This window comes from Cucurbita maxima, unplaced genomic scaffold, assembly GCF_002738345.1.
Source record: "Cucurbita maxima cultivar Rimu unplaced genomic scaffold, Cmax_1.0 Cma_Scf00009, whole genome shotgun sequence".
NCBI lineage: Eukaryota > Viridiplantae > Streptophyta > Magnoliopsida > Cucurbitales > Cucurbitaceae > Cucurbita > Cucurbita maxima.
The window spans coordinates 3350726-3373680 of NW_019272025.1; the positions used below are offsets into that span (position 1 = coordinate 3350726).

At 37.8% G+C, this 22955-nt stretch overlaps 6 protein-coding genes across 14 annotated transcripts; 3 read left to right on the forward strand and 3 right to left on the reverse strand.

The window, feature by feature from the left end:
• Positions 1-3273: 3273 nt before the first annotated feature.
• Positions 3274-5773, reverse strand: LOC111484082 (BTB/POZ domain-containing protein At3g22104-like). Of its 2 annotated transcripts, none has more exons than XM_023130525.1 (3): positions 5159-5773; positions 3886-4799; positions 3274-3812 (listed from the first exon to the last, which is right to left on the reverse strand). In XM_023130525.1, exons 2-3 carry the CDS (start codon positions 4789-4791, stop codon positions 3369-3371), a joined length of 1350 nt encoding a protein of 449 aa, XP_022986293.1. In that variant the 5' UTR covers positions 4792-4799; positions 5159-5773; the 3' UTR covers positions 3274-3368. The 2 variants fall into 2 exon arrangements, with proteins under 2 accessions (XP_022986293.1, XP_022986291.1); XM_023130523.1 differs by having other exon boundaries at positions 3886-4992; positions 5159-5771.
• Positions 5774-6769: 996 nt separating this feature from the next.
• Positions 6770-8056, forward strand: LOC111484145. The gene is made up of 3 exons (XM_023130628.1): positions 6770-6952; positions 7424-7629; positions 7710-8056. The coding sequence occupies exons 1-3, from the start codon at positions 6857-6859 to the stop codon at positions 7882-7884; spliced, it is 477 nt and encodes a 158-aa protein (XP_022986396.1). The 5' UTR covers positions 6770-6856; the 3' UTR covers positions 7885-8056.
• A 113-nt stretch (positions 8057-8169) lies between these two features.
• LOC111484074 (formin-like protein 3) lies at positions 8170-10371 on the reverse strand. The gene is made up of 4 exons (XM_023130510.1): positions 10002-10371; positions 9722-9921; positions 9369-9607; positions 8170-9285 (listed from the first exon to the last, which is right to left on the reverse strand). Exons 1-4 carry the CDS (start codon positions 10334-10336, stop codon positions 8419-8421), a joined length of 1641 nt encoding a protein of 546 aa, XP_022986278.1. The 5' UTR covers positions 10337-10371; the 3' UTR covers positions 8170-8418.
• On the forward strand, positions 10343-15785 carry LOC111484113 (transcription factor ILR3-like). Of its 6 annotated transcripts, none has more exons than XM_023130576.1 (8): positions 10343-10506; positions 10599-11118; positions 11221-11328; positions 12760-12892; positions 13966-14025; positions 14864-14941; positions 15014-15176; positions 15334-15700. In XM_023130576.1, the coding sequence occupies exons 2-8, from the start codon at positions 11001-11003 to the stop codon at positions 15604-15606; spliced, it is 933 nt and encodes a 310-aa protein (XP_022986344.1). In that variant the 5' UTR covers positions 10343-10506; positions 10599-11000; the 3' UTR covers positions 15607-15700. The 6 variants fall into 6 exon arrangements, with proteins under 6 accessions (XP_022986344.1, XP_022986345.1, XP_022986346.1 ...); XM_023130575.1 differs by having other exon boundaries at positions 10345-10506; positions 10596-11118; XM_023130577.1 differs by having other exon boundaries at positions 10343-11118; positions 15334-15785.
• On the forward strand, positions 15778-18366 carry LOC111484160 (B-box domain protein 30-like). Its single transcript, XM_023130650.1, has 4 exons — positions 15778-15975; positions 16057-16114; positions 16198-16282; positions 17927-18366. Exons 3-4 carry the CDS (start codon positions 16210-16212, stop codon positions 18343-18345), a joined length of 492 nt encoding a protein of 163 aa, XP_022986418.1. The 5' UTR covers positions 15778-15975; positions 16057-16114; positions 16198-16209; the 3' UTR covers positions 18346-18366.
• Positions 18367-18601: 235 nt separating this feature from the next.
• On the reverse strand, positions 18602-21340 carry LOC111484097 (putative zinc finger protein CONSTANS-LIKE 11). 3 transcript variants are annotated; one of them, XM_023130549.1, is made up of 6 exons: positions 20768-21340; positions 20434-20640; positions 19933-20132; positions 19520-19701; positions 19067-19171; positions 18602-18949 (listed from the first exon to the last, which is right to left on the reverse strand). In XM_023130549.1, the coding sequence occupies exons 1-4, from the start codon at positions 21332-21334 to the stop codon at positions 19575-19577; spliced, it is 1101 nt and encodes a 366-aa protein (XP_022986317.1). In that variant the 5' UTR covers positions 21335-21340; the 3' UTR covers positions 18602-18949; positions 19067-19171; positions 19520-19574. The 3 variants fall into 3 exon arrangements, with proteins under 3 accessions (XP_022986317.1, XP_022986315.1, XP_022986316.1); XM_023130547.1 differs by having other exon boundaries at positions 19933-20267; XM_023130548.1 differs by lacking the exons at positions 18602-18949; positions 19067-19171 and having other exon boundaries at positions 19612-19701; positions 19847-20267.
• Positions 21341-22955: the final 1615 nt, after the last annotated feature.

Consider the following 22955-nt stretch of genomic DNA (forward strand, 5'->3'; position numbering starts at 1 on the left):
TTAATATGAGTTTCAATTTTTATTTTAATGTATTACCGCAATCTTTCAAATATAATTTTTGTTCGAAATTTTAATCATAATGTTCGTTTTCCACTACGTTTAGGCCTAAACGAGCTACTCTATGGCACAACGTGAGCGAGCATTACCAGATAAAGTGGCACAAGAATAGTACCGAACTACACTAGTTTTTGCACCCTAGTTCATGTGCGGAGGTTGGATTATGCATCTGTTATTCGAAACGCATGTCATAAATGTTTAGCATGGGCATTAAAATGCTCGATGATCGAAAAAAAATTCAAATGGATGGATGTTCGAGATGTCTCGATCGGAACCCATAAAAGAAAGGATAAAAAGGTAGATAAATTATTTTTATAAACACTAGTTTTTTATTTTAAATTATAGTATTAAGCAACTGTTTTTGCAAGAAGAAAAAAATAAAAAGGTTTAATAATATTTTTGTATAATTTAATTTATTATTATTATTATTATTATCCATTTGCGCACCGCAAAACGACATCCAAAAACCTGCAAAATCATTTCTGTGACACGCAATCATACGTTTCTGGGTACGCCTGACGTGTCCATCCCTGTCCCCACCACTTCTATTTGTATATATTGCCACGTCACAATTTCTCTCCACTACATTTTTTCTCCATCATTTTTATTACGATATTTGCCATAATTATTTTGTCTGTTTAATTATTTTTAGTAATTCCGGAATTTCAATTCTCGGGAACCGACACTTCATTAATACGCCTTCCAAATAAAATTTAATATTTACGCCTAATTTAGTAAAGTGGGTGAATTTTTAAATTAGATTTGGATCTAATTTTAATAAATAATTTATTTAAAAAATCACTCATTATCGCAGAATTAAATCAATTTAGGTGCTTCTAATTTCTAAATTGGATGATTAATTACACGTGATTCTTGGAATTAGAAATATATTAATTATAGGAAGCATGTGCTTAATTAGGCACTCACAGGTCTTTGTCGGTTTCCCATTTTTAATCATATTTTTTTCTCGGGTTTTAGGGTAATTTGGAGACAAATTCCAACATTTCCACGTCATTTACGCTTTAACTTTTCCACCCGTGAATTTAAATATTTAAATTTTGAAAAAGAGTTTTTCTTTTTTTTGACTGGTTGATTTATTTATTTATTTCTATATTTAAATTTATATAGAAATAGGACTTTATCAACTTGGTCGGAAAACCGTACTTCTTTTCAAGTGGATAATGTATGTATTTTAATATTTTATGGAGTAAATAAAACATAAGAGAATCTTCACATTTTAAATTTCAATAAAACACTGGATATTTTAAAATGTTTTTTTTGGACTAGACGGCCCAACATAGTGGGCCGAATTTCAATTCAAAAAGCCTTTTGGGCTCAATTCGGTGGATCCATTCAAACTTTTAAGGCTTGGACCGAACCCCGTGAGGTGAGACTGTGCAGCCCACCACGGTTTTGTCTTGGGCTATCTGCAAATTAGGCGGCCCAAACCTAAATATTCATTGTTTTTATAATCTATAACTATAAATAATGAGGGTTTGGAATAGAATTTTTATTTCCTATTTTATCCTTATATTTTAAGTAAATATCCATTTTACCCTTTTCTAATTAACTCTTCAAGTGATTTTTCTAGTGTATATGTCTATTGAGTTCAACCGATGCAATTGATATCAATGGAATTCGATTGTTCATGTAGAGATGATTACACATCGTGATATGAACCAAAAAACATCAATCATACAATATACTTCAATGACGATGTGAAGAAAAAATTGTCAAAATTATCAAAAGATGTTTCAATGCATGCCACATTGAAGAAGAGTGAAGTTTGATTGTTATAAAGCTTGGGTGGGTTACAATTTAGAGTTTTTAGGACTTTTTAGAGTTTTTAGGACTTTTTATTTACTTTAGGTTACAATTACATAATGGTTAATTATGACCATTAAGTATGAATGTTACAATTCTTGGAATGCCTAGTAGTTTCATTTTGAGGCTATATAAAGCCATGTATGTTGTATTTGTAAGAGACTTGGAAAATATAGTAAAAGAAGCATTTGTGCTCTTCTTTAGCCAATGACTTAGTTTCTTTGCAATTCTATGTAGTTTAGATTGCATATAAAATCATTCAAGCTCGACATGATCAATCTTGATTGCATATAGAATCATTTAAGATATTTGATCAACAAGAATCATTCAAGCTAGACAGGATCGATCTTGCTTGTGGAGTGATTCGAATCTCAAACAATGTTCTTGCCTTGAGATATTCGATCAACAAAGTAATACGAATCTTACTCCCATTGTAGTGGTTCCTTATCTTTTCACATCGACTTGTGCGCATCGATTCAAATTCAACGATGAATACTCATTTTGAAATAAAAACCCACCAATTTATGGAAAGTAGAAAGAAGTTAGAGGGCATTTGGGCAACTTTGGAGTATATTATTCCTCAAAAGAAATAATAAAAAAAAGTGGGCTTAATTTTAATGTTTAGGGTTGTTCTTGAACGTTGCAATTTGAAAGGTGGTGGGTTTTGTGAATGGTGAAAGTCAATGTTGCTTGCACCTAAAGCACTTCCATTAACATCATAAATTAGATACCTTTGTGTTGTTCTTCAAATGTTTACACATTCTTGGGAGTGATGGAAAGCATACAAGGAGATTCAATAACGTAACGGATTCTTCTCTATATTGTACACAAACTTGGTGTCGGTGCGTTTTTAATGCCCTTGGAAATGGGATATCAACATGAGTAGCGTTTAAGCCAAACTCCCTTGAAGATTTTTTACTCCACAACACAATAGTGTTCTTGTGGGTGCTCATGTATTTTTCTTTCTTATAGTTTTGTGGCCTTCTCCTCGAGTCAGGGTGAACAATATTAGCTAACGGTGGGCTTAGACTCTTATAAAGGATATCAAAGCTAGACATCGAGTGGTGTATTAATGAGGATGCTAACGGTGGGCTTAGACTGTTATAAAGGATATCAAAGCTAGACATCGAGTGGTGTATTAATGAGGATGCTGGGCTCTCAAGAGGGTGGATGGTGATATCCCACCTCGGTTAAAGAGAAGAACGAAACATTTCTATTAAGAGTGTGAAAACCTCCCCCTAGTAGACGCGTTTTAAAATCGTGAGGCTGACGATGATATATAACGAACCAAAACGGACAATATCTGTGAACCATCATAGATCATGAGCGTGAGGAACAATATCGGGTGGCATTTTCTTCTTGTTCTTTTTTCAAATTTCATCTCTATCACTATACACAACCCAATATTTGAATCTACAATGGAAAAAGGAACAATAATTTCCTCACTTTGTACAATACAAACAACAATATTCAAATCAGGAATGCCACTATGAACAAAGCCAAGGCAAAGATTTCAGCCGACTATGACTAGTCACTTTGGATTTCATGACTTTACCCATTTGAGTATGCATTTTCTTACACACACGCTCTAATTCCATCACTCTCCATTGGATTCCTTGTATATGTGCTTTCAATCTCTCATTTTCATCTGAAAAATCGAACTTTTTGGTATCGAACATAACCCGGTTGCTTGTTTCATCCCTCTTACTACTCTCGTTCTCGCATTCATCGAGTTTACGAGGCAAACTCGTGATCGATTTAGAGTTGTTAGCCGTTTGCTTGAGTTGCTCAGAAACAAGCTCTTGTATGGAAGATGTGGATGGAAATCTTCTGTTTTTTGAAAGATTTATACAGATTTCTACTGAAAGCTTCTCATAGTTCAGTGCACAACACATCTTAATCTTTTCTTCTTCTGACATTTCTGTATGAACCTGTAAGCCAACATGACTCAGTCCATAATTAAGCATAACACCAGAAAAGAGCTATATGGGTTCAAATCATTACCTCTAAGTACATATCCATGGCACGGTACATATCGTCGTGGGAGCATCGAGCATAATCGGGCAAGGCTTTGGCAAGGGCTAGAAACTTTGAAGGCTTTAAACAAGGATCAGGAGCTACTTCAGCCATGTACAAATCCAATAATGTAGCTACTCTTGTTAATGTCATTTGAGATGTTCTACTCTTTTGTTCGTGCAAAAATGCTTTGACAAATCTTAGAACGAGATTCACATCATATAAATAGCTCGACCCAGATCGAGATGGAAGTAGTAAATTATCTAACGTTCCTCGATCCAACTGCGCACCGATCATCTTCTCCAACTTGTTTCGAATACATTTGTTTATGTTCAATCCCAAAGCAACTCGAAGAATGCTGAAAAGACTCTTGCAGGAAACAGAATTGTGGTCGAGAGTATAAAGCATTTCGACGACAACCTCAACAATCTTTCGCTTTTCGTCTCTCGACGCATTCGAGATCTTTGATTTCTGGTAATAAACCAGGAACCTAGCAATGACTACTTCATCAAAATCTCGTTTGAGCATCAATGGCACTATCATTTTAACAAAGTCAGGATTCAAGAGTAACAATTCCTCAAACCACCACACTCCATTAGAGAACACTGTCTTCAAGCTTTCAGTGCTTTTCGTATCGCACGAAAACTGTAACGCCGAGCCATCGGACGAGGAGGTCGATGGACAACAATGTTCTTCCAAAGCTAAATGCAGCCTTCCAACAAGAGAGTCTAAGCATTTGTGAAGAACAATTGAAGGGCGGCTAAGAGACAAATCTTGGCATCGTTTCAAAGCATTCAAAAGCTCAGACCAAGTCCACTCGTTGATATCATCAAGATATCTCTCTGTCTGTTCCTGTAAATTTTGGGTGCCTGAGATTGAACAGTTCATCTCCATGAACTGTGCTGCAGAATACAAAACAGGAACATTCGAAGGACTCATTTGGACATACCCATTGTTGTAACAAAACTTCAATATCAACTCAAAACCCTCTGCCCCACCAGGAAAATCCTGGAATATCAACTTCAAATTTCGTAAATTAGCCTTTGATCTACCAAATAACTTGCTTAACTTGCCAGAATATGAAGCTACAGTGTTCTGCAGAAGCAGCCCAAAATAAGAACAGAATAAATCAACACAAAATTAAGAAGAAGAAGAAGATGAACACCAAAGGAGAATCCGATCAAATATTCACAAACGAAGAGAAAGAACCAAAAGGGGTTTGTTAAAATGAAGGAATGGTAAAGAAAGAGCAGAGAATTACCTTATCCACCATGAAAATCTCTTCGCCATAGATATCCACTTCAAGATTTCAGCAGAGTTCCATCGCCCAGAAAAAAAAGAAATTAGAATCGCAGAAAGGGTTAGTGAAGAAGATGAAGAACAGAGTGCGATTCAGGGTGTTTAAGCAAATGGGGTTGTTCAGAAATCAACAAATTCACAACAAAATGATCCCAAAATCATAAAGAATCTCAACGCGGCTGGAAGAAACAAGCAGCACTACAACAAACAACCATAGAGACACGCAGAGAGAGCAACACCACTGACATTCCTGCCCAAAAAAAAGAGTAGTTTATAATAAACTCGCAGACCCCAAAAGAAAAATAAACAAGTATTGATTTTGTAGGGCACGGTACCCTACACCCCAACTCCCCAAGTCCAAAGTCCCTCCCATAATGACTCGATTGCCCTTGTATGGACGTAATAATCCCAAATCACAGGATGGGATCCTCCCCCCCCTCTGTTCTTCACATTTATGGTCTTTACTTTTTGAACCTTCATGATTCAAGGCTGTTTGTGTCCCTCTCGTAAAAGTATAGCCCTTTTTTGGACCCCGGTGGGTAGGTACTGACATGCCTTGGCCGAGAACTCGCGAATAAAAGAATTTATACCACACGATTTGTAATGACTTTCTAAGTGCAATGGTTGTATTATAAAGGAAGCATTAGACATAATAAAAAAGGAACTAATGGCACATGAAAGAGCGACAAAGACAGGGAAATTGGGAATAATGCATGGCGGTTGGGTGTAGGAGTAGTAAACACGAAGGCCAGACCCACGTGGTTTCGAGTCTTCCTTTTCTTCCCATCCCACCTCTTTTATTTTCAGTTTTGCCATCCATTTTTTTTTTATTTTTTTATTTTTAAGTATTTTGGACAAATTTCAAAGTAATAATAATTTATTTATTTACGACATAATTAATATTTTTCATATTTCTAAAAGCTATATCTATAAAATTATATTATGATAATAATAATAATAATAAAAGCTAAAGTAATAATAAAAAAAATGTGCTACCAACACTACACTACGTGAGTACTATGTAGGTGAGACATGAGAAATAGCGGCAGTGGCACAAAGAGTTAACGCCAGACGTGCTACAACCTAGAGATCACTAGGTAGCTCTTTCCATCTATAGGGATTGGGGGCCCCGACAACTCTTTCTATTTATAGGAATTGGGGGGTTAGACATGCTGCAACCTAAGGATCACCGGGCAGCTCTTTTCATTTATAGGAATTGGGGGGCATAGCACAATTCTTCTTAGAGGAAGGTTGGTTTGCCCCAATGACAGATCGTGCCACTGATGTGCAAAGCCTCTCTCACGTGCAACATACCTTACAGGACAAACATGCTACAGTTTTCAAATTTGGTATCCCAAGGCATTCCCCACTGGCTATTACCCTATGCCTTAAGCAAGAAATAAGAATGTAAAGGGTTGAAGCATCATGTCACAAAGTTGGGCCAAGAGAAGTAACTGGGCCTCTCGTCCATCAGCAGGAGCTGGTTGATGCCCTACTTTCCTTGCTCCCCCATGAAAGGAATCCATTATGAAAACACCACCAAACTAAAAAGCTTTGTAGTGTGTGGGTAAAGAAGCATTTTTTAGCTCAAAAAATGCATGCTTTTTGAAGCCCATAAATACTTAATTTCCCCTGCGTCTGATGCAAAGAAGAGAAGGATATGAAGTTGGTTGGCGTGTTGGTATGTTTGTTGGTGGTGGCCATGGACATCGTGGCCGGCCTGCTTGGCATCGAAGCTGATATTGCACAAAACAAGGTACTATTACTACTCATATTTTTCTCTCCATATGCAATAATGATGTATTTTTTTTGGTGCTTCCCCCTCTTTTTTCCTCCTTAGTCTATGTATGATCTCACAATTCATCGAGTTTGGAGTCTAATGTCTTCGTTCGCACTAGTTTCTTTGTAGTTTCTTTCTCCAATCAATGTGGGACCTCCTCCAAATCCACCCCTTTTAGTCCAGTGTCTTTGCTGGCACATCCCCTCATGTCCATCCCTTTAGGTCTCAGTCTCCGTTAGCACATTAACCGGTGTCTAGCTCTGATACTATTTGTAACGTTTACACCTACTAGACATTGTCATCTTTCTGCTTTTCCACTTGGGCTTTTCTTCAAGGTCTTTAATATGCTAGAGAGAGGTTTACACACTCTTTTAAAGGATGTTTCATTCTGTCTCCAATCGATGTAGTATCTGACACTATCTAATTGCTGCCATGATTGTTGAGCAGGTGAAGAACCTCCGGTTATGGATATTCGAGTGCAGAGACCCAAGCGCGCAAGCTTACAGATTGGGATTAGCAGCAGCCGGGGTTTTGGGATTAGCCCACGTAATCGCCAACCTGCTCGGCGGCTGTAACTGCATTTGCTCGCAAGAAGCGCTTGAAAAATCTCCCCCAAACAAGCAAATCTCCATCGCCTGCCTCGTTTTCACTTGGTATTTTACGCTTCTTGAAATCAAATTTCATTTAATAACTAAGAGACTGAACTGGGTTTGTTTTGGTTTTGAAAAAACAGGATAATTCTAGCGGTGGCGATGTCGATGTTGGTGATCGGAGCATTGGGGAACAACAAATCCCGAGCATCCTGTGGCTTCACACACCATCACTTCCTGTCGATTGGAGGGATTTTGTGCTTCGTCCATGGCTCGTTTAGTGTCGCTTATTACGTTACTGCCACTGCTGCTGAGTAGTGGAAATTGCTTTTGGATTTGATGTCTCATTTCTCCTCTTGTGAGGCATATCAGACAAAAACTAATGTAATCATCCTTCTTTTCTTCTCTACTAAGCATTGCCCCTATTCACAAAACTTAAAATATAAAGGACCCACAGACCGAGTATTCTACTTTCGTGTAATTTATAGAGTTCAACCAGCCATTCATATTTCACGATCAAAGATGTAGTACTGTTTGTAGTAGCAGTCCTTAATGTATCGTATCCATAATCGAAAGATGATCGAAAGAAAAAAGTCTCTCCTTGACGGAATTTCTTTCTATACTTCTGAATTTCATTGGACCCAGAAAATTATACATGGGAAGGATCGATCTGCTATTCTAATATCAACAGGTTGATTCCTTCGCTCATGTATCTTCTAGAAGGTTTCATGGATCCTGAAGAAAATAATTGGGTTCTTCCGATAACTAAAAAGTATATTATTTCATGCAAGAAAAATTCCTATTCGTATAATTAAGACACTTTCAGTGTCGTCAAATCTAGTCTGCTGCTGCTTATGATGAACTCTTGCCATCGTCGTCGTCCGAAGAACTTGAGTCCTCGCCCACCCGGCGTTCTGCAATCGCTGGAAATAGCCGCTGCTGTAGATCTGAATTCTGCTGCGACGATGTTGGAGTTTCTTTTTTGGAATTCTTCGCTTGCTTTGCCGCAGCTGCAGCTTCTTCTTCGACCTCTTGACAGGTCTTGTCTAACACAATTAGGAAATCGCGTACGATCGTGAACAATCGCAATCCTTCGTCCTTTCCAGAATTTCCATGGAAGTAATCCACCGTTCTCTTCACCAGTGCCATTATCCTCTTTTCTTCCCCTGCAATCCACGAAATGTCCGCTTCTGCTCCTTCCACAAATTTCGACACCGATTGGTGGAATTTGCTGTCTTCGTCCAAACTTTCCATCTCCGCGTTTATAAATCCTTTGGTTCTAAGCAAAGACTGGCCGAGTTTCGAGATCGTCTTCGTTAGCCCTTCCGCATCTATGGCGGCCGCTCTTTTAACGTCCTGGAGCTCCGTGCTCAAACCAGAAACGACCTGAAGACCTAATCGCCGATGATGTTCCACAGAACCGTCGACGACGTCTTCGGAAACCGTAACGCTGGAAACTATACTGGACGAACTCCGGCTATGTCTATTAGAGCGGGCTGCTCGACTGCCCTCCGAACGAATAATCTCCTGTACGACAAAGTGTAAGAGCGAAGTTTTGCCGTCGGTTCCCTTAACATCCGCCAGTTTCAAGAGCGTATCGAGCTTGAACGCCTGAGCACCGCCACGGTACGTCCCGACATTCATACGATTGCCAGTTTTGAGAACTGCTTCTAGTAGCTTGAAAAATAGCCTGCTGTTTCTAAGATTTTTGCAGGCGACCTAACATTTATCAAGTAGTGGGTAAATTACATGCTGTGTTTCATAATGTGATTGTGTTTGATTTTGGATTTGAAAATACTTGCCTGTAGCGTAGCAAACGACTCCTTAATGCTAGCGACGTCTTCCGTCAATGAGAGCATGAAGAGAAGGCACTCCAATCGTTTAAAAGCAAAAGGAACGTTCACCAACACCTTCAGGAACCGTTCTGCTGGCCCTAGCTGAGAAAGGTCCCCTGAATATAATCTCAGTTTCAGCTCCTCTTCTGCTGTTGGTGCCATCTTCAACAAGGTCTGCATAAGCTCTGCTGGAAGATCAGGATTTCCTGGTACATAATTTGTTATAAACCCTCTGTTAGTTTCATGAATTAAACCAATTGTAGATTTTATTCTCTTATCAAATCACAAGCACAACACAAACACAAGAACAGAGAGATTGCCTTGTTGAATGGCATCCATAACTTCTTCTGTTGTCACATTCAGTGCCCGTAAGAGAATTGAAAGGTTTTGAGCTTTCCTAGGGTCGATGATTTGAATGTACTGTACTGAAGGTTCCGAAGCTAAATCTTTCTTGCGGTTGCCTTTGTTAGCTTCCACTGCTGCATATCCAAACAAGGACTCCATCATCTCCTCATTGAATCTGTCAATTTTGTAATATACATCAAATCCCTCTGCCGCATAGTAATTACTATTTAGAACTAAGAATTCAAGTAGGCTTACTGGAATGATCCATCACTAATCTCGTGCCAGACCATGGATTGTCCAGGGTTGGCAAGAACCTTATCCCAGAAAAAGGGCTTTAACTTGGTTTTATGGCCTAATGAATCAGGATCCATACTTGAGCCATTGGGTCCACCCTGATGTGGCGCCACAGGTGGTGCTTGAGGTTTACCAGGGATTGCCGCCGGTGGTGCAGGTGGGGGCCGAGAAACTTTCGGGGGTGATGGTGGTGGAGCTCTGGATGCAGGCGGAGGGGGTGGAGGTGCTGCATCAGGTGCTGTTGGAGGAGGAGGCTGAGCATCTGGTCTTTCAGGAGGGGGTTTTAGAGGCGGCATTGCTGATGATTTACCATCAGATGTTGGACCCTCAGCAATATAGGTACGGTTTTCAGGATTCACTGCTAAGTTGCCAACAAAAGAGGGTGGTGGTTTAGTTCCATTATTAGCGTTGAACTCGTTGGTTGCTGGATTTCCATCGCTGTATGCCTTCAGTGAAGAACCTGCTGGTAATTCACTCAAAGATATGTTGTTTAAAGGCTTCTCATTCTTTTGCCCATCCTTCGGCTCAACCTTGCTTCCCTTACCTCTACGACAGCAGAACAAAACCAGCGCAACCACAAGAACAATTCCCACACCAGCTGCTACAATACCAGCAATTATGCCCGTCCGGCTTTCTTCATGCTTCTTTGGCGGGCGAGACTTGGGAGAAGCTCGTGGAAGAGGTGGTGAGCGAGCTACAGTAGATGGAGGTGAATCCAAAACATCAGTGTCGCCCACTGGCGGTAGCAGTTCTGGCGACGGCGCCGGGGCCACAACAGTAGGAGAATTGGTTGGTGCATTACTTGGCGACAACATTGGAGCATGAATGGGAGACAGTAATGGAGAATTAGCCGGTGATTCTGCATCAGGAGACGGAGCTGGAGCTGCAGTAGGGTGCGGTGGTGATGAACCTTGAAACAATCTAATTAATTGTCTCATGTGAATATTGGACCCTACGAAAATGAACTCAATTGATCTCCTAACCCAATCAGATAAGCTAGGAGGACTAAGTTCAGAATCACGAGAAAACATACTTTTCTTTTTTAAACAATCCAACAAGCCATGTTTCATTTCAGGAGGTAGAATTGCTATAGATTTATCCATGATTTCTTTCTGGATGGAAGGAACAAATTGTTTCGTGCATGCCTTCTCGCCCTGTTATCACGCTAACATTATATCAGAATATTGTTCTATTTTGCAGATGATGAACAGCTGCTGGCATGCATTCATTCAAACGATCAAATCCTCCTCCATGAACAGAAAAGGAAGCAAAAAACAGAAACAAAAAGGTACGAATCACCCATCCCTAATCATGGTTCTAGTTTGAATTGGAAGGAAGAAGTTCAAAATTATATACAAAAGCATGAAATTACCATAGCTCCTTCCAACTCTGAGGATGTGAAATGGCAATCGGCGGCATTGGCGATAACCATTTCTAACGTCTTCCTCCTGCCCTCTGACTTCACAATTGCCAATGCACAGAGGAGAATCACTAAACCACCCACATAGCCGCCTCTTCTCAATTCCATTTCTCTCTGAATCGCTATCCCATCCGTATTCTTCGCTTCTCATTTCATCGAACACTTGAGGGATTTCCCCTCTCGAATCCCTCTCTATATGAACCACTTCCTTGGAAAACTTTCCCGACGACCAATTAATTAGAGAATTACCGTCTCAAAATGAAACATCGATCTTATTACACCAATCTCATGCGCAAACTCTTCGTCATATTTACAAAATTATGACGTTTTGGAGGTCGAATTCTTGGCCTGCGAATCCTATTTTTGTTCTTCATCAGCAGAATTTCCCCTTGATATTTTCTATTTCCCTCTCTTTTTTCTTGTTCTTTTCTGGATTCCTTTGAAATCAAAACTCGGACCCTTTCTTTTCCTCCCTGATATTTCGAAGGTATCTTTCCTTCATACCCGGAAGAGAGTAAAAAGCTGATACGTTAAGCAGACGTGCCGAGAACAATGTGGAACACCCACGATTGTTTTAATTTCTTTCAAATTTCTTTTGTGCCCTTCTCCTTTCGAATCTTATCCCTTTTCACCCCCAAACTCTCTAAATTTACAGAGCGGAACACTTTTCGACTCCTTTTTTTTTTTTTTTTTTTTTTTTTTTTTTTTTTTTTTTTTTTTTTTTTTTTTTTTTTTTTTGTAATAGAAATAATTAATATGAGTATTATTTGCTAAATTATTTTGTTAAGCATTTATTTAAACATTTTTTTCCATAGGAATAATGGGCCAAATTTTGTTGGGCCGAAGCTTCATTGTTATCCTGGGCCTTCAGCAAAGCCCAGTGAAATTGAAACACTCAAGACTTGTAACGCTTAGAAAAAAAAAAATGAAAGTGTTTAAATTGGATAATGTGATGAAAGAGACAGGTTGAAAGGTCCCGGGTGGTTGGCTCTTTCATTTTCATTACATCATCGTACGACCATTTCCTCCTTGTTCTAACTGAAATTCGATTCCCAAAAAAATGATCCTTTTTTTCTCTCATTTTCATATTCATATTCTCTTTTGATTAATTATTACTTCTCCTTCACAAGTACTTCAACCACCGGAAGAGCCTACACCTTCTTGATCCCACACATTTGCCCTCCTATTCCTATTTTCCACTCAACAGACACAGACACACACACCATCCATTGTGGCAACGCTTCCTTAGTTCATGCAGCTTTCTCAACTTCTTCAAACCACCAATGGACGACTCTGCAGGAAACTGGAATTGGCTCTTCGATTACTCTACAATGGAGGATCTCCCCGTCGTCGGCGCCCACTTCTCGCCGCCGCAGTCCGTCAGTTTCTCCTGGTCCAATCCCTCCATCAACTTTCCTTCTGATAAACACAGGTGCTAATTTGGTTTCTTCAAAATTTGAGAGATTTTGTTACTTGGTTCCATCACGGGTAAATTTGTGTACCCTTTATTCCTGTTACCCTGTTTCTGGTTACCATGTTCATACAGAACCCAGACAGAAAATCTGCTTAAATATATGGTTTTCCCCTGTTTTACTTTCTCTCGACTGTTTGCTGAAATGCCGTGCCATGCCCTTTTGGGGACAGAACAAATCAGTTTGTTTTTGCTGTTGTTGTTGTTGTGCCTTTTCGAATTGTGTGCAGTGTCCTGTTGGGTGTTGGGACGCTGGTAATGGAAACAAAATTTATTAGCTGTAGACTTTGCTTTGGTCTTCACTACTATGCTATAGCATGTGATTAACTGGAGAATCTTTAGCGACCAAGCTGATAATCAATTAATTCTATTTCCCGATGCAGATACAAAGAATTCCAGTTCCCATAACCCCACTTGAATATTATTAAGTGGACTTGTTGGATCTATAAGTCTCTCTTATTCTACTTTTAATTGGATGGTAGATAAATTACTCAGTAGGGTAGTATTCTTTCAGTTGACTTCAGGTGAAAATTAGCATCTACAAGAACTATCGTTAGAGATCTTAACTATTTTGGGTCTCATTTTTTTCTTTTCCTTTTGTGGGAAATAATTTATTTTGTCTCTTTATGGATCTTGTTATTGTCTCCAAGCCTGGTTTTGGAGATATGACGTCAATGAGAGAGCTCAGTCAAAGGTAATGATTGGCTCCTGAGCCTATGGGGTGATTCATGCTGTTTCTGGTCAAGCTTAAAAAATTGCCAATTCGGTGGATGCACTATTTTAGAGTTCCTGTTTTCATTAATTACCAGCTAACGATAATTCAAGTCTGTAGAGTAGCCTAAATTCACTCCTTCATTTCATACTTAGCGAAGGTCTTACAGTTTTACTCTCCAGTAAAAGGATAAGCCTTAGGACAATTTATTCCTTTTATGTATTACTTCTTTCCTTTGACAGTCCTTGAGATCGCATCCATGAAATGAGTTTTTTTTACCTCAAATTTTCATTGCAACTGATTAGATATTCACTTTTTCCAGCCTTGAGGTAGACTGCTCATATGAAGATCTGGACAGCTTAAAGGAAGTAGGTCGGAAACGGTAAGTTCTTATCGGGTACTGCTGGAGATCTGTCAAATATTTAAGAATATATTCGGATTAGCTAAACAAGGTGAAGTACATGTCTGTTGACTATATGCAAGAAGGTGCAATGTATCATTATTTCAACGGGCTCATGACTCTATATCTTGAAAGAAATTGCTAGATTACCCACAAATAGAAATTAAAGCGTTGACTGTTGGGAGTTTAGCTAGAGGATAATGTGCTAGCAGAATTTATTATTGCTATCTCATTCCCAATCCCTTCGAATTCAAGCTGGAAGAAATGTCTCTTCATAAAAGCCACCATTAGCAGTTGATATAGTTGCGATATTGCCATAGCCTTATCTCTAACTATGTAGCTGTAGAAGATAAAAATTTCTCAACTAACTCTATCATGCAGAAGAAGAAGAAGACGAGAATATTGAGAAAAGTCATATTCTCATCATGGCAAAAAATTATTCAAGCTCACTTCAATAACCGTTAGGATCGGATTCGAAAATATGCATGTTCTGTAGTAGATATAAATTTAAGGTATTTCTCTCTCAAACATCCAACGGTGAAAAATTGTTAGGTGCTTTGTAGCTGTACTAGATATAAATTTAGGACAGTGTGACTTTCTATGATATTATATATGTTAACGTAAATTTGCTAGTGCTTTTCTTTTCATCAAATGATATTTGGGAGTTTGATAAAAAGATCAGGGACCAGATTCCCTGTTAGTAGGTGGAATGTTCCCTGATTTAGTTGCATTCTACTAAATAAACACTAGACTCAAAAGCTTTAAGTTATTGGGCTAAAACGAATTAATCATTTCATGTATTCTCTAACACTATATGTAGTCTAAAAGCTGAAACAAGTTCTGCATCTACCTCCAAAGCCTGGAGAGAGAAACTGAGGAGAGATAAGCTGAATGAGAGGTATCATATTATCAATTATGGCTCTAGCCTTCAATCTCCTTGTACTAATTCATCATCTATAATGATTTCAAGGTTCTTGGAATTATCTGCTGTCCTGGAACCTGGAAAACTACCCAAAACAGACAAGGTTGCCATCTTGAGTGATGCTATCAGAATGATGACTGATTTACAATGTGAAATCGAGAAGCTGAAAGAATCAGAGGATGATTTGAAGGAAAAAATCAAGGAATTAAAGGTGAGATTTGTACCCCATGGGACCTCCCCAAGCTCGTTTCCACCTTGAATGTTGAATAGTTATAATAGCTGCAATGTTGAATAGTTTACTTACATCTGAGACACAAGCAAACTGGAATATACTTATCCCTTGATCTCTAAGCTCAGTATGCATGTAGGTTGAGAAAAATGAACTTCGTGATGAGAAGCAAAGATTGAGAGCAGAGAAAGAAAAATTGGAGGTGCAAATCAAAGCAGTGAATGCTCGAGCAGCAGCTGACATCCAACATCCTCCCCCTACGTTGTCAGCTGCTTTTACAGCACAAGGACAAGCTGCTGGTAACAAGTTGATGCCTTTCATTGGTTATCCCGGCATTGCCATGTGGCAATTCTTGCCGCCTGCAACCGTCGACACGTCTCAGGATCATGTGCTCCGCCCACCAGTTGCTTAAAAAGGAGGACAAATGATTTGGTTCGTTTATTGTGCTGTTATGATTAACAATGCCTTTACATGTTTGTGTTTGGTTTTGAATTGTTCAAGAAACTCCTGGTGGTGTAAAAACTTTGTTTGAGGACTAAGCAGATGTTGCATTCCTAACTATATATAAATAAAACCAAGTTTATCATGTGATATCAGATGATATCAATATTCTTCGTCAGGTTCATCATGTGCTATGGTTACTGATTACCAATGCAGCACATGATTTGGGAATTATTCTCAGTCAGAGCAGAATTGTACTGGCCAATAGGCTAGTGAAGGGGTCTAGCGTGGAAGAAGTCAAAGAGTTTTATCTCATAAACTCGGCCTTGATATCAAACAGGTAAACATGAAATGCCTTTAATAGCCATTTTTTAGTTTTGATTTTAGCATTAAACTGATCATATTAGAGATGAATATGCAGTTGCAAGCTCGGAGAAGATAATGTTGTGGTGTACTACCATCGAAGACGGGTGAAGTATGTTAGGAACATTGATCTCTACAATTGTATGATATTATCCACTTCGTATAATCTCTCATCACTTTTCTTTTGATTTTTGCAAAGGTCTTCATATCAATGAAGATCTTGCTCTCTCTCCTAGGTCTCATTTCCTTCTCTAGAGCTCTGAAACGGTCTCTCCATAATCGAGGTTCGACTTTTCTTTAAAGCCATGGAATAAAGTATATCCTCCCCCATATCCTTTAGGCTAAATTAATAAAAATATTCTAAACTTTCAAGAATTTCAATAATACTCTTAAATTTTTTTTTGAGTTAGTATTCTTCACTTATAAATCCATGATTATTCCCTAAATTAGCCGATGTGGGACTTTCATCATCCAACATAATGATTCCCTAAATTAGCCGATGTGGGACTTTCATCATCCAACATAATGAGTAGGAGATTAAATCACATGAAACTTACTGTAATAAAAAGAAAATCACATGTTACGTAACATTAATTAGGGTAAAAGATTGGAATTAAATTCACAAAAATGCAATGCCCACTCTGACTTAGCTTTTATTGAATTGGGAATTATAAATGAAATATAGAACTTATTTGGTGGTGCAATCAAAGCTCCGCAGCTGTACCCTAAAAATTTAATTTCCAATTTCAATATAATATAGCCGTAATTGTTGGCAAGGGCTATAAAGGTATGCAGATTTTTCACAGCCTCATCATTTTCTTTTTCTTTTATTTTGGGGAATTCATGAGTGGTTATCATGACTCTTCCAGTTTTTATTTTCCTTCAATTTATTTTAAATATTTCCATTCTAAAATTTATATTTATTTATTATATATTTATAAAAATAAAAATAAATAAAAAAACCCTTACCATGAATGTTATGAATACGTATTTTGAAGCAACCACGTGTATTAAGTTTGGTAGTTGCCTAGTTGGTTGTGATGTAAATGTGTAATTATTTTATGGGTTAGAAAAAAAATTAACTTTTAATTTAAAAACATTTAAATCCGAATAAAAATTATCAAATATTCATAACTTATCGACCTATTTAATATTTTTTAAAATTTATGAACCTTTTAAACATGAACGAATGCGGGTTCGTTTAACCTTTTAAACAGGAACGAACTCGGGTTGGTTGAATTGATGGTTGGTAAGGAAGACTGTGGGGATATTTTGGAGGAATGGAGTCGTGGAGATATTTTTGTGGAAGGGTTTGAGAAAGCACGAAAGGTTACAATTATTTCCACATGTCTTGTGAGTAACAGAGACACGAAAACCAAACAATTATTTATACTCAGGAATCATACGGTCCATTGCTTTCCTTTGTGATCCATCTATTTCAAAAGTGAACCCATAATTTTATTTTTATATATATTTTCCTTCTTTCTTTGTATTTATGTCTCATCCACACATCTGGCTTTTCATTTCAACACTAAATCAATTTGTGGACAACCACTTCCCTCCCAATCCAATATCCATATATATGTGTGGGTGTATTTCCAACTTTGCCCTCACTCCAACCTTCTTCTTCTTGTATTTGTGTGGGGTTTCTAGCTTTTTAAGAGCATTCATTCTAAGCCACTCACTTTCTTTCTTCCTCTGTTTACGCCATTATTCACTTCCTCTCGATTCAATTTACTTTTTCTCAATTACCCATCTTTGTGAAAGCAAATGGGTATTGCTTCATCTATACAAGTGTGTGGAAATAAATGATGGTGATTTACACCATGGGTTTGTCAAGTAGTGGCAAATACGTCATTCTGCTATATATATATATATATATATATATATATATAAGCCTCATGGTGGCATGCCACATTTACATTTAGATTCAGAAGAAGAAGAAGAAGAAGCAATGTGCAGAGGGGTGGTGGAACAGAGGAGCCACGGTGGTTGCCGGGACTTTTCGGCGGCTGAGAAGGGTGGTGATTCGGCGGAGGGTGCGGTGGTGATGTGCGAGCTCTGTAACTCGAGGGCTTCATTGTACTGCCAAGCGGATGATGCTTATTTATGTAGGAAATGTGACAAGTGGGTTCATGGTGCTAATTTCTTAGCTCTCAGGCATATTAGGTGCATTCTCTGTAGTGTTTGCCAAAACCTTACCCATAAATACCTCATGGGAACCTCTACTCAGGTCCTTCTCCCCACCATCGTCACCTGCGACCAACCTCCTAATGACTGCAACGGCAATCGCAATCTTAACACATGTTGTTCTGTAAGGCTCAAAACGCCTGTTCTCTTTTTGTGAATCTTAGTATCTTTTCATCTCTCTCTCTCTCTCTCTCTGATCTTCAACTTTCAGTCTGCAAACCAGACTCATACTGGAATTCTTCTTCATTTGCTTGTTCTTTTGCAACCCCAAGTTACTGTCTCATGAAAATATGTCTTCTAATTTGAATCAATGGTGGCTGTGAAAGAAATCTCTCTGGCTGTGATATTAACAAGGTTTCTAAAAGAAGATTACAGAAGAAACATGTTAGAAACAAATCGCTGTCAAAGGTTTCAGTCGATGTTTGCTGGAAAATTTCTCTGGCTGGTGTTTTCTGAGCACAAAATGCAAAAATTAGTAACTGAATAAAAGAGGGTGAAGTTATATACTAAGAACCAAAATTGTTTTTCTTAGACTCTCAGAGACTATGAACTCTTCCAAAAGTGACCAAAACAGATTACGTGGGAGTGAAAACAGAATAATCTTATTTATGTACTAACGAAAAAAAATTGGGTTGTAGCTCTGCCTATTGACCATTGAATTGCGTGGGTGCGAAGGCAAGAGGCTAAATCATCATATAACAATGTTGTCCTTCAAGATTTTTACCACTCGTTTCCTCCTATCTGAAAATCTTTCACCATTGCTGCAGTGGAAATGCAGAGACAAACAGAACATTATTAAACAAACACGAGAAATCAACAAAATTTCACACGAAAGTAATTATCCCATCTTACAAGAAAGAAAGAATGAAAATGCCAACCTCTTCAGGGCAATTTAGAGTCACTGCTGTATGGACAAATTATTGCTGATACTATCTGTCGATTATAAAGCATGTACTGGCTATGGCTACATCTTTATCTACAACCTGTGAAGTATAAAATATGATGGAATCACATGTATTGAAATGTGCTATCATGTAACAACAAGATGGACATTGCAAGATTATCGGTTTGTTTTCACTACTTTCAATCCATTCATTTGCATCTAAAATCAAAAACCCCATATTCTCTGTCTTAATTGAGAAGGGGTATGTGTATTGCCTGCAAGGACGTGAATTTGGCCACAGATACAAGAAACTCAACACCGCTTTCCAAAAGATCCATAATCAGATTTGAGGAAGAGGGCCTAGGACCAAAATTTATATGGCTAAAAGACATTTTACATTTTCAATGAATTATAAACCGGAGAGATTCAAGTACAGAGCAAAGAATACCTTGTTTAATATGACATATGTTTTGGAATTAGGAGCTGAAATTGTTTATCATAGCTCAAAAGTTTCTTGTCACGAGAGGATCGTAGTCATAGGCTTCGCCTGCTTTCACGAATCGACCTTTAACCCTTTTTCTAGTATCAGCTCTGGCTTTGCGAGATGCGTATCTTATTTGCTTTCCAAATCTGAATACGAAGGAGGTGCAAATACCATCAGTAGAATGATTAAAAAACCGTCTCTCTTATCAAAATGGGGCATATTAGTTTCCAGTTTACAACAATAAAATGCCAGATAATGACAATGCAAAGTCATGAAGATGATTGAAGATACCTTACTGAATGGTTACTCTAAATTGATGAATGCAAATGATGGTAATTGGACGACAATTGCTTATTCTTGCAAAAAATGATACATACGTTCTTGTTTTCTTCTTTTCATTGTATCTCATCTTAGCTTTATCCCTATTCCGATCCTTTGCTAGTGGACCAATAGCTTCCATGCTAGGATCCCATGAGGTTTCAGTCAAAAACGCCGGCGATAAACCACATTCTTGATAATCTGCACCACTGCTTTCGCCAGTGATATTTGACAGTGAAACTGATATACTTGAATGAACCTGAGCAGTAGGAAATCCAATGTTGAAATTTCCTTTGCAACTAGGATTTATAAGCGTGCAATTTGAATTGCCGTTTCGAATCATGTTCATGGAAATATCGACTTCAGCTGATTGAAATCCCGTATAATCTGAGGCCTAAACTAAAATTAAAACGAAAGCTACTGTTAGTGATGTATCAAATCCTGAAAACTTTGCACAACCGAGATCAGACACGTGTTTTCAGTAATCCAAATGATGCAATGGAGCCATTACGGGCCTACGATGCCTGCTTGAAATATACAAAAGTTTATATCATACATACCTCGATAGTGTCCTCAACAGGAACATTAGATTCAGTGACCGGAAAGTTTCTGTCAATTAGAAGACACTCCAATTCTCCAGCATCAAACTCGAATTTCATTGCATCTTTCGGAGAGTCAAACAACCCTTCCCCATTTTCCAAGTGAAGAGAAACATCGCCAAGATTCAGACTCTCACATATATCATTATTTTCATTGGTTTCAGCATCCTTAAAATCGAAAAATCATACACAAAACACATCAGAATTGGATAAAATCAGATCCGCAATAAACTGCTCCACGAGATAGAATTAGACTAAAAAATATGTAAAAAAAGAAAAGAGTACATAACCCTACCTTTGGAAGATTCGAGTCATCGGAAAGAAAATCCGGTTGATAAGAAGGATTCTCAGGAGACGCAGAAGCAGGATCGGCGATCCAGGTCTCAAACTTAGAGCAAGTTTGAACGTCGTTCAAATTTTCAGCGGCAGAGGGAGCTTCAACGTCCGTCAAATCGATGGAATCGGCAATAACATAAGGCGTCGTAAGCGAGGTCCAATCAGCGGTGGCGTCGAAGGCAGTGTTACAAGAAGTGGAATCGAGAAGGGAAGTACAAATCCTGGAGAACTCAGACGTGGAAGGGGAACCAGTGTAAGAATGAAGAAGGTGAGTGCGTTGGGGAAGGGAAGAACAATCATCGGCGCTCCAGTCACAGCCCTGACAGAGGGAGACTTTATCATCCATACAGCGCAGAATGGCAGGGTGAGCATTGCACTTGTCGCACAGCAACGATCGAAGATGGCGTCGTGATAATGAATTAGCCGAATGAACGATGTAATCGCAATGCAAACAGAGACGCGCCGAATCAGATTTACAGTAAACAATCGCTTTCTCCACTCCACAGAACTCGCACTGAGGTTCCATATTTACCTCCTCTTCCGTTTCAATCCTTCAACCAAAATAATTTACGATTATAATTTTCCTTTTATTTATTTATTTATTTATTTATTTTATTCCTCCAACAGAAAACGTCCGCCTGAGTGAAACTAAAAACACTGTGAAATTTACTTTCATTTTTTACGCAACTCTTTTTTTTTTTTTTTTTTTTTTTTTTTTTTTTTTTTTTTTTTTTTTTTTTTTTTATTATTATTATTATTATTTACGAGCATATAAAATCTATTTATGCTGACCTGGCTCATAATTTTGCTGTCGATGCCTGAAATATCCCTCCCTTCATATTTCTGTTACAACCAATTAGGGTTATTTTGAAAAAAATGAAAAATAAATAAAATGCTTAATAATATATTTTAAACTATTATAATTAGGAGTCTTATTTAAAAAAGTATATATATATATCTATATAAAATTGAAAGTTTAACATTATTTTTGAATATTAAATAGGTCTGAAGAAGCTGTTAAAATATAAGGGTTTAAAGGGTTGTGTGGACATTAATATTGTTCGAATTTTTTTTAAAGAATAAGAAATATTCTTACTAGTACCCAGCTTAAAAAAAACACTTTTTAAACAGAAAATTTCTCACCATTTGTATAGTATAGGTTGAAACGGTTAAAAAGAGGTTGAAAGAAAATTTTTATATTTTTTTTTTATAATTTTAGAAAAAAAAATCCAAAGGACGATCACACCAAAAAAATGTAAAACAAATGACTCAAACAATGAACCAAACTTTTGAATAAACCCGTTTTTAATTTTACAAAATAAAATAGAAGACGAGTTCGAGAAGAACGATCAGAAGAATGTAGAACGAATGAGTTAATGATGAATTGAATCGAAATTTTTAAAAATGACAGTGACGAACAAATGGCTCAACAATGAACGGAAACAAAATGGTTAGAAGCTAAATCGGTCTGAATCGACCATTTTTCCAATTTAACGAAAAAAAAAAAAGGATGGAAAATGAGGAAAAGAATGATACCTAATAGAAAAGAAATATCCAACACCAATCGAGAATTTGGAAGAGCAATCGGACGAGATGAAGGAAGCAATGCTCCATTAATGGCCGCGACTGAACCAGTTTGTTGATGATGAAGAAGAAGAAGAAGAGAGGCAGTATCTGTAAAGTTGTAACAAAATAACTGCTTTTATTTGGTTTTGGGAGAAGCTGAATTTTTTCTGCATTTTTTAATTTTTTATTTACTTTTTGGGTTTCACTATTACTCATATCCGACAAGTGGCTTCCTTTCATCCTAAATATTGATAGATGATGACGTGTGAGGGCTGAGTTTTCAAATGCGTCACTAACTGTTTTACACGTCAGCCGACATATAAGCAGCTTTATGGGCCGGACTTTGAGAACTCCGGATCTCGGATCACTCTATATCTGTAACTTTCATTTATCTACTTTCTTTTTTAATTTTTTTTTTTTTTTTTTAAATTTTGTGGTGGGATTCGTGTATGACGTGGCACTTCTCTTTGCTGTCTTCGCATTGGCTGCTGCTTTAAATGATATTTTCCCTTTTATTTTAATGGTTTTTAGAATAAATTTTAGATTTTTAAAATCTAAATTTTACAATCCTATAATGATAC

Coding starts and splice junctions, on each gene's coding strand:
- LOC111484160 (XM_023130650.1), top strand. CDS start 16,210: ATGAAGATCTTGCTCTCTCTCCTAGGTCTCATTTCCTTCTCTAGAGCT. Junction 16,283..17,926: donor ACGGTCTCTCCATAATCGAG/GTTCGACTTTTC, acceptor ATTTACATTTAG/ATTCAGAAGAAGAAGAAGAA.
- LOC111484082 (XM_023130523.1), bottom strand. Junction 3,813..3,885: donor CCATGGATATGTACTTAGAG/GTAATGATTTGA, acceptor GTTGGCTTACAG/GTTCATACAGAAATGTCAGA.
- LOC111484113 (XM_023130577.1), top strand. CDS start 11,001: ATGAACTCAATTGATCTCCTAACCCAATCAGATAAGCTAGGAGGACTA. Junction 12,893..13,965: donor TTTCCTTCTGATAAACACAG/GTGCTAATTTGG, acceptor CACTTTTTCCAG/CCTTGAGGTAGACTGCTCAT. Junction 14,026..14,863: donor AAGGAAGTAGGTCGGAAACG/GTAAGTTCTTAT, acceptor CACTATATGTAG/TCTAAAAGCTGAAACAAGTT.
- LOC111484074 (XM_023130510.1), bottom strand. CDS start 10,336: ATGCCGCCTCTAAAACCCCCTCCTGAAAGACCAGATGCTCAGCCTCCT. Junction 9,922..10,001: donor ATTAGTGATGGATCATTCCA/GTAAGCCTACTT, acceptor CAAAATTGACAG/ATTCAATGAGGAGATGATGG. Junction 9,286..9,368: donor AGTCGTTTGCTACGCTACAG/GCAAGTATTTTC, acceptor GATAAATGTTAG/GTCGCCTGCAAAAATCTTAG.
- LOC111484097 (XM_023130547.1), bottom strand. CDS start 21,334: ATGGAACCTCAGTGCGAGTTCTGTGGAGTGGAGAAAGCGATTGTTTAC. Junction 20,641..20,767: donor ATGACTCGAATCTTCCAAAG/GTAGGGTTATGT, acceptor TTCGATTTTAAG/GATGCTGAAACCAATGAAAA. Junction 20,268..20,433: donor CTGTTGAGGACACTATCGAG/GTATGTATGATA, acceptor ATTTTAGTTTAG/GCCTCAGATTATACGGGATT.
- LOC111484145 (XM_023130628.1), top strand. CDS start 6,857: ATGAAGTTGGTTGGCGTGTTGGTATGTTTGTTGGTGGTGGCCATGGAC. Junction 6,953..7,423: donor CTGATATTGCACAAAACAAG/GTACTATTACTA, acceptor ATTGTTGAGCAG/GTGAAGAACCTCCGGTTATG. Junction 7,630..7,709: donor GCCTGCCTCGTTTTCACTTG/GTATTTTACGCT, acceptor TTGAAAAAACAG/GATAATTCTAGCGGTGGCGA.